This window comes from Nicotiana attenuata, chromosome 12, assembly GCF_001879085.1.
Source record: "Nicotiana attenuata strain UT chromosome 12, NIATTr2, whole genome shotgun sequence".
Classification (NCBI taxonomy): domain Eukaryota; kingdom Viridiplantae; phylum Streptophyta; class Magnoliopsida; order Solanales; family Solanaceae; genus Nicotiana; species Nicotiana attenuata.
In genome coordinates this window covers 29,004,014-29,013,891 of record NC_032000.1, presented here as the reverse complement: position 1 = coordinate 29,013,891, position 9,878 = coordinate 29,004,014, and the positions used below count along the sequence as shown (strand labels likewise).

The 9,878-nt window shown below is 37.3% G+C and overlaps 1 protein-coding gene across 1 annotated transcript; it reads left to right on the top strand.

Annotated features, from left to right (window-relative positions):
* LOC109235985 lies at positions 662-2,496 on the top strand. The gene is made up of 2 exons (XM_019402225.1): positions 662-1,078; positions 1,141-2,496. Exons 1-2 carry the CDS (start codon positions 662-664, stop codon positions 2,494-2,496), a joined length of 1,773 nt encoding a protein of 590 aa, XP_019257770.1.

Sequence of the window (9,878 nt, the reverse complement as noted above, 5' to 3'; positions counted from 1 at the left end):
GTATATAAAACACGAATTACATCGAAAATTCACAGTCTAAAATCATACTTGTTACAGAAGATTGTTCCAATACTTTTCGGGAACAAAATCTTAATTGCAACGGCTACTCTTTTTACTCCTTTTTATTACTCTTAAGCGATACAACAGTTAGGAAAAGTCCTATTAATTGTGTTTTTTTAACTCAGGATGATGGGCCCGCCACTCTAACCTTCTCCAATTAAATACTGGAGTAGCCCTCGAACTTGTGACCTAAGACACAAGTCCCTCAACCTTTGTCAATTGAGCTAAACTGATACAAGTTAGAAGAAGCAGGAAGCGAGCAGAAATGGGAATAGCAAGCAGAAATGGGAATCAACTAACTTTGCTGACATGGCAAAAGTTAGTTATTAGTTAGTTAGGAGTAGTTAAAAGTTAGTTAAGTCTAGAATCTTCCTAGAGTCAATCCTATATAGTTGAGTGAATTGTAATCAATGAAATCAATGAATGATCATCATAATTCTCTTCCTAAATCTCTTCTACATTTCTTAGCTAAATTCTCGCAAGTTTGCTTGGTTAGCTAGCACCTTCTTCGAGCTTAGCTCCTAGATTGACTATAATCCGCGATACTTGATTGTGTTGCATCAATTGGTATCAGAGCTCACGATCCTTGGCAATTGGATTCATGACGCGAAGCAAAAATTCAGAGAAAAACATGGAGGAATTGGATGAAAAACTAACTGCCATTAACGAGCAGTTGCAGAAATTGATGGATGGGATGATGGTTATCGGTGAGCACAATGTGCAGACTGATAAGGAGCTACTGGAGTTGAAGGAATCCATGGGAATGATGAATCAGAAGGGAAAGGAAAAGGAAACGATGAGAGCTGAATCATCAAATATCAGAATTGGATCGATGGATCCTCAACAAGAAGGCAGAGGCAGAGAAGTTCAGCAAGGTATGAATCATAGTAGCAACCATCTCACTCGATATTCTAAACTAGAATTCCTTCGATTTGCTGGAATAGATTTAAAAAATTGGTTGTATAAGATCGATCAATTCTTCTTTATGGATGAAGTTGCTTTTGATCAAAGAGTTAAGGTATCTTCTATCCATTTTGATGGAGAGGCCATTGCTTGGCATAGATCATTCATGAGATCTAGGATTTTTGTGCTAGATCCCACTTGGATGAGTATGTGTTGGCATTGAATGAAAGGTTTGGAGATGGATTCGAAGATCACATGGAGGCATTGAAAAATCTGCAACAAACTGGTAATGTTAGGGATTACCAGGCAGAATTTGATAGACTTTTAACTGGTGTTAATTTGTCCAATGAAAATGCAATCAGTTGTTTCCTTGGAGGCTTAAAACCAGAATTGAACAAATTTGTTAGAATTCAATCCCCCAGAACCTTGTTACAAGCTTATAAGATTGCTAGGTTACAAGAAGAAGTGTTTGAAGCTCAAGCTGAATCATGGGGATTTAAGCCTAGGTTGAGTAACAGTTCTGGCCTTTTGCCTAATCCCAATAACAATAAACTCCAGTATAACCCAAAGAGCCAAATACCAAACTCCACTATCAAAAAGCCTTTTGAACCTAACTTTACAAAAAACAACAGACCTTATGGGATGAGGTTGACTGCAGCTGAAATGAATGATAAAAGATCCAAGGGTCTATGTTTCTTTTGTGATGAAAAGTATATACCAGGACACAAGTGTAAGAACAACAAGCAATTGTACTTATTAGAAGTGATAGAAGGTGAAGAGTTAGAGGTGGATGAGGTAGAGATGACAACTGGAGATATGGTAGACTCAAATGAGTTTATGGCTATATCACTGCAAGCCTTTACAAGTGCAGCAGGGTATCAGACCATAAGAGTCACTGGTTACCATGAGAAAAGACCATTGCAGGTGTTGATAGACACTGGGAGTACTCACAACTTTATTGATGAATTAGTAGCTGCTAAATTGGGCTGCAAAGCTTGTTCAATTCAAAGACAATCTGTTAGTGTTGCAGATGGTAGGAAGGTGCAGACTGCTTCAGTTTGTAAGGATATGAAATGGTTACTGCAAGGTACCGCCTTCTCCTCTGACTTTTTATTACTACCATTGGGCAATATAGATATTGTATTGGGAGTTCAATGGTTGAATACTTTAGGAAGGATATTGTTTGACTTTAAAAAGAGAACAATTAAATTCATATACCAGGGAAAGAAACATGTTTTGAGGGGTGCTAATGACCAACTTAAGACTGCCAAGGTTAAGAGTTTGGTCAAGAAGAGTAGTGATGAAGCTCAATTCTTCATGATGTCCTTAGATAGTGAGGCTAGTGGTATTCATTGCCACAATATACATGCTATACCAAGAGCTGATCAATTGCCAGAATTAGCAGCTCTCATTAAACAGTATGATAGGGTATTTGAACCACCTACTACATTACTACCTCATAGGGGCTCTTTTGATCACAGAATTCCTCTTAAGGAAGCTTCCAATCTTGTGAATAAGAGACCTTATAGGTAACCTAGGGATTAAAAGGACATATTGAGAAGTTGGGTAACAAGAGATGTTGGATCAAGGGGTGATTCAGCACAGCTGTAGTCCTTATGCTTCTCCAGTAGTTTTGGTGGGAAAGAAGGATGGTAGCTGGAGGCTTTGTGTTGACTATAGGAGTCTCAATCAAATGACCATAAAGGATAAGTTCCCTATTCCTATGATTGAGGACCTATTGGATGAATTACATGGTGCTGAGGTATTCTCAAGAATAGATCTCAGGGCTGGTTATCATCAATTGAGAATGGCTGAAGGGAGTATACAACAAGACTGCCTTTAGGACTCATGAAGGACACTATGAATTTTTGGTTATGCCATTTGGCTTGACCAATGCTCCTTCTTCCTTTCAAAGTCTGATGAATGCTGTTTTCAAGCCTCTACTAAGGAAATCAGTGTTGGTGTTTTTTGATGATATTTTGATCTATAGCAAGGATATAGATACTCATGTAGTTCATGTAAGGGCTGTATTAGAGTTGATGAAGCAACATCAGTTGTATGCTAAGATGTCAAAGTGTGCTTTTTGGAGTAGCTAAGGTGGAATATCTTGGCCATTTTATTAGTGCTGAAGGTGTAGCAACAGATCCTAAGAAGATTGCTGCTGTGCAAGATTGGCCTATACTAGTCAACATTAAACAACTGAGAGGATTTTTAGGCCTTGCAGGCTATTACAGAAGATTCATTCAAGGTTTTGGAACCATTTGCATACCTTTGCATGATTTGCTGAAAAAAGATAGTTTTGTGTGGAGTAATGAGGCTACTGCTATTTTTAATGCTTTAAAGCAAGCCTTAGTTTCAGCTCCTGTGTTGGCTATGCCAGACTATAATAAGCCATTTACTATTGAAACAGATGTTAGTGGGAAGGGGATATGTGCTGTACTTATGCAGCAAGGCCATGTTGATACCCAATTTTTCCCTAAGTATTTTTATATACTCAAAATATCCTCAAAATAGCATATGCATGCATATATAAGCAATCCCAAGAGTTTTGGTATTTTTCCTTATTTTAAATCAATTTATTGTCTATTTTAACAGTACAAAATCCAATAATTATTCCCAAAATTATCATTTTTGTGAATAACTTATTTTATTCTCATATTTACACCAAATATAATTAAGGTATTTTTTTGTATATTTTTACAAATTTGTTTGGTATTTTTAAAGCTAAGCATATAAAGGCAATTATAGCCTATTTCACGATTAATAGCGTTTTATAATTGTAAAATTAGTTCTAATATTTTTAAATTAATACATATGTATTATTAATTGGTTCGACATCTTCAATTTTCTTTTAAAAATCATTCACTATTTTTATAAAATAAAAGGGAAAAACTGGCTATTTAAAATGTAGTCGCATTTCGTTTCAATTGCAGCCCCAATTCCATTTCAATTTTAGCCTTAATTTTGGCCCAATCCGCCCCCAAATCAAAACGACCCAATTTGATTTCTCACCCGACCCCTGACCCAATTGCTAAACCCGCCCGGGGTTCTTTTAAATCCAGGCCGTTGATCCTTTTGATCAACGGCCACAAATGATTCTTTCCTTTTTAATTCCACATGACCTAACCCTAATACCCATTTCTCTTCGACAGCCGCCTTCGAACTCTCTTCTCTCTCAAACGCTCTCAAGCACTCAAACCCTAATCGCCTCCCTCGTCTTCTCCGACCATTATCTCGCCGGAGTCTATGGCTTTTCAGGCCATGGACGACCTGTGCTCACCTTCCTTCACCTCTAAACCATGGGTGTTCGAGATTTCGAGGTCTGACCTCGACGGCGTCCGTTCAGATCCCCTGCAGATCTGTGTTCTTTGGCCTCTCCGGCCCTATTCCGACGTATTCGAGCTTTAGAAGCCTAGTCATGGCCATCTCTGACTCAAGACCAGACCTCTTCCAAGCCTTCTCATTGTTTCAGAGAAACCCTAAGGCTATTCGAGGTTCCTTACTCTTTTATTTACTTAGATCTATGGTGGATCTGTGCTATATTCAATGTTTTAAAGCTTTTCCCCAATTTTCTTTTCAAAATTAGTCTGTTTCAATTTAGGGTTTTCGGAAAATCTTAAAACGACTTCTGATTTTTCTTCTTCTTCTTTTTTTGTGTGAATCTGTCTATGCCATGTTCTTATGTTCTTTCCTCGCATGTCTGCTCCTATGTTCTTATGTTTTGCCATATTATGCATGTTCTTCTATTTTTTGTGTTCTGTTCTTTCTTCTACCGGGCTCTATAAGCATGCTTTACATGTCTATCTCGTATGTTTCTTTACTGTATTTTACTAAGCTTCTAATCCTTGTTTGCCTTTATTTGACTTTTGTTTGAACTCTAAGCAGGTTCCGTCTACTGTTTTTCCTAAACCTGTATCGCTTTTTCTCTCCTGAACTTGTTTGAGTGCCATGTTTTGCCTAAATGTATTCCCTGTGTTTCAAACTTGCTGCTCTCTCTGTTTGTTTTCTTATAAGTCTCTGAAAGAGACTACTGAGCCTGTTCTATTTGTTGTTTTCTCGTCTATGCATCTGATTCGAGTTAGAAACCCTAGTATTTGGGGTTTTTGGCAGGCTTGACTTTGTGTTTGGTCTAGGGTTCCATTCAGAACCCTTGACTCTCTTTCAGGCTCATTTTGAGACTACGAACCTAACCTTCTTGGTCACTCTGATTTCTTGCTAGTTTTACGACAACTCTCTCTTGTCTCACATGTCTGTATGCTTTTATATGACAAATTCTCTTCTTTCAAAAGGCCTTTGGCCAGCTTGTGATTGATTCCGAGTTTTTTTAAAAGGTTTTGTACTGTTGATTTTCTTTAAATTAAACCCCTTCTCACCTTTTCTGGTTGGATTCATTCACACTAAGATTCGAACCCTGACTTTTACTGGTCTGTTGATTGATGTCTTTCCTTGTTCTGCCCAAACCGTGTGCTACTAGACTATTTCATTAAATAAACTGTTGTGTATTTGTCCCTATTACACTGATTTAGAAAATATTTTTAAAATGAATCCTTTCCTTATTTATTTTTGCCCGTTTGAATCAAATCCCTTAACCAAAGGGAACAGCTTGTGATTGATTTCAAAANTTGATGGCCTTGGATTTCACTATTGAATATAAGAAGGGAGCAGAGAATAAAGCTGCAGATGCCTTATCAAGAAAACCAGATGCTGAGTTATTGGCTACCTCATTATTGACTCCTCATGAGTCTATTTTGACACAGATTCAGTCTTCATGGAGGGAGGATCAAGATCTGCAAGATCTGATAGCTAAATTGCAGAGTCAACCCCATATGTCATACACTTGGATCAATAATCAACTCAGGTGGAAGGGCAGATTGGTTGTTGGTAATAATCAGCAACTGAAGAAGCACATCATTACATAGTGGCACAGCACTACACAAGGTGGGCATTCTGGTATGGATGCTACTATTAAAAGGTTGCAGTCCTTATTCTATTGGAAAATTTAGTGGCAGATGTTAGGGACTTCATTAACAGATGTGATGTGTGTCAAAGGCATAAGTATGATGCTGCTGCTTCACCTGGATGGATACAGCCTCTACCTATTCCCGCAGGAGTATGGACTGACATTTGTATGGATTTTATTGAAGGTCTTCCTAAGTCACAGGGTAAGGAGGTTATTTTGGTGGTGGTGGATAGATTAACTAAGACTGACCATTTTTTAAGTTTGCAGCACCCTTATAGTGCTCAAACTGTAGCTCAATGTTTCCTTGATCAAGTCTTTAAACTGCATGGAATGCCACTCACTATAACTAGTGATAGAGATCCAATATTTCTGAGTTCTTTTTGGCAGGAGCTCTTTTCGCTACAGGGTGTACAATTGAAAAGATCTAATGCATATCACCCTCAGACAGATGGTCAATCAGAGGTGGTAAATAGAACCTTAGAGACATATCTAAGGTGTTTTTGTTCAGATAGTCCTAAAGATTGGGCTAAGTATCTCTCCTTGGCAGAATGGTGGTATAATACCACCTATCATTCCACCATTAAATGTACTCCCTATGAAGCCTTATATGGTCAGAAACCTCCTTTTCATTTGCCTTACCTAAATGGTGATACAGATGTAGAAATGGTTGACAGAACATTAGAAGCAAGAGAAGCTATTATTCAGTTGTTGAAGTTCCATCTGGCTAGAGCTCAGCAGAGAATGAGGGATACTGCTAACAAATATAGATCTGAGAGGTCATTTGAAGAAGGAGAATGGGTGTATCTCAAACTACAAACTTATAGGCAGATATCAGTAGCCACCAGACCTTTCAATAAACTTGCTGCCAAGTATTATGGACCCTATCCTATTGCTGCAAAGGTGGGAACAGTTGCCTACAGGTTGCTCATGCCTGCTGATGTCCTTATTCATTCCACCTTCCATGTTTCACACTTGAAAAAGTGTCATGAAGTACCTCATGTTATCAACCATCCTCCTGTACTTCATCTATCTAGTCCTCATTGTCCTCAACCAGAAGAGATATTGGCTTGCAGGATGGTAAAAAAGGGGAATAAGGCTGTGTGTCAAGTGAAGGTTAAATGGTCGGGCTTGGAAGCTGATGCTGCTACCTGGGAGTTTTTGCATGAGCTTCAAACCAGGTTTCCCACCTTTAATCCTTGAGGTCAAGGATTGTCTTTAGGGGGAGGTATTGATACAAGTTAGAAGAAGCAGGAAGCGAGCAGAAATGGGAATAGCAAGCAGAAATGGGAATCAACTAACTTTGCTGACATGGCAAAAGTTAGTTATTAGTTAGTTAAGAGTAGTTAATAGTTAGTTAAGTCTAGAATCTTCCTAGAGTCAATCCTATATAGTTGAGTGAATTGTAATCAATGAAATCAATGAATGATCATCATAATTCTCTTCCTAAATCTCTTCTACATTTCTTAGCTAAATTCTCGCAAGTTTGCTTGGTTAGCTAGCACCTTCTTCGAGCTTAGCTCCTAGATTGACTATAATCCGCGATACTTGATTGTGTTGCATCATAAACCCCCGGGGCTTATCAATTGCTATATTTAAGTATATAAGAAATTATACATTAACTTAATTTTTGACATGAATCCGGGTTGAACCATCTTGGTGACCCAAATCTAATTCCTTCATCTACACATGAAAAGATCCATTTTTATTCCAAGAAATGAAATAGACAAGATTCAATCAAGAACTTACCAGCTGAGAAAACCGATATTGGTAGGAGCAAAAGGTTGGTTTTTCAGGAGAAGAAAAACAATATGGAATAGATGTACGGGAGCTAGAAAAATTGAAGCGAAACGGAGAGTCAAAGAGAGAAAGTGGTTGAGTAATTTAAACGAGCTCATATTATAAGGTGGGAAGTTTTTTACCAGAAACAAAACAAAAAAAATTTATGTAGAAGAAAACAGAGGAAGAAGGTGGGTTTTCATCGATTATAAAGTGGTTGGTCAAATATAGCATGTGAACAACACGCATGTCATATATAGCCTCCAAGTGTGACAGAACTTTCCGGCTATTTTTTTATAATGCTTAGCTATATTTATATTTGTTATAAAACAATAAAAGAAGAATAGTATTGCAAAGAAAAGTAGTGAGAGAGAGTTCTTATTGATTTGAGATCAATTACAATGGAATAGAACCCTCTATATATAGAGGAAAAGTGACTTAGCCACCAAGTAACAAGCCTTAAAATCTCTCTAAATATAGACATTCATCTTAAATACAATTTTATTTATAACACTCCCCCTTGAATGTCTATTCAATAGATAATGTGACTCCTTAAAACCTTAACTAAAATAAAATTCAGTGGAAAAAAATTCTAGTAAAGGAAAAAGAGTACACATATCTAAAAATACGCCTTTTGGTTGCCTCATTAAAAACCTTGCAAGGAAAACCCATTGGGACAAAACCTTGTAAGGGAAAAAGAGTGCAACGCGTATTAACTCCCCCTGATGAGAGCATCAATTCACATCTTTAAGCCTTTGCATTCCAATCTTGTGCACCATCTTCAAAATTTTGTTGGTAGAGATTCGACTAACAAATCAGCCATATTAACTTGAACGAATTTGTTTCACCTTGAAATCATCATCCCTAATAGATGTATTGTCTTCATATGATCTTGTTGGAATTATCATTTCAATATCTTCACATAGAGTTGAAAATTCTTGCTATCATATTATCATGCTTATAGTTATAGCAAGATACATTTGTGCACAAATTGCACTGAAGAAGTGGTACTTCAAGATCAAGAATTGTATATTCTTCAAGCAATTTAAATCCTTCGGGGATTGTCATATAAGTTAAGTCATATAAATAGACTTTAGATTTACATCAAGTTTTCATGTCATGCTAGACATATAAGATATCGAAAACTGATTGCACATACCATTGACTTATACTTTCAAGTGTTTGAACTGCAGGTCCAAAACTACATGTCTTTCATATGAAACCAATTCTACTTGAATTGTTTCTCTTCCATTTGGCTAATATTTTTGTTTTTGTATTCGACAGACTAAGATCCTCATCTATACTTAGCGCTATGATAGATGTCGTCGACGAACATTTTATATCGGTTCCAATATTTTTTTCATAAAGACATAACATAGAGATCTCTTCATTCATTTCAGGTACCTGAATCTCTCATGAGATTTTATGAAGTGTTATGTCATGTGATCTTCTAGATCCCTTGCCTCCTTATTATGATCATTTTGATCATTTGTGTTTACCTTGAAAATGGTATTAACAAATATATTTGATTTAGTGGTTCTAAAAATATGCGATTTATTTCAATACTATTTGTTAGGCAATATATGCTAAGTGTAAGTAAAGAGAATAAGATATGCAAACCAATGCTATCGCAAGACTGGGCCTCGAGCTGGCTGGAACGGGGGGCCTCGAGCTGGCTGGAATGGGGGGCCTCGAGGTCTAGTTAGGGCAGTTAGCAATGGATGATTGATGAAGAAACAATGATATCGAAGGCCTCGAAGATAGCCCTTTTTGGTTAATAATGGGCAATAAATGAAGAACAATAAGTGAATAATAAATGAACAAGCAATAAATTTGTAGAGTAATTGTTGAGCACGTTTAGGCAAGAAAAGCAAAGAATGTTCTATTATATTCCATATTCCTCTGTTACAAAATGACAAGGGTCCCCTTTATATAGGAGGGGGGAATCCCAACATAGTACATGTCTAATAATAATGAGGAAATGCTATTGGTGTAGCTGTATAATGGCCTAGTACGAATTTGTACTATTTCTCACAGACTCTGTCGGTTCTAATCATGTGCCCTCAGGAATCTCCTGCCTTTCTATGACGGTCGTCGATTTTCATGCTGCCTCGAGGTACACTGTGATGAGTCTTCAATATACCTTCTCGAGGAGAGTGCTTCAGGGACGAGCCTTAGA

Excerpts from the sequence above, each read along its gene's own strand:
- LOC109235985 (XM_019402225.1), top strand. The coding sequence starts at position 662 with ATGACGCGAAGCAAAAATTCAGAGAAAAACATGGAGGAATTGGATGAA. Across the intron at positions 1,079-1,140 it reads CTTTTGATCAAAGAGTTAAG|GATTTTTGTGCTAGATCCCA; the intron begins GTATCTTCTATC and ends CATGAGATCTAG.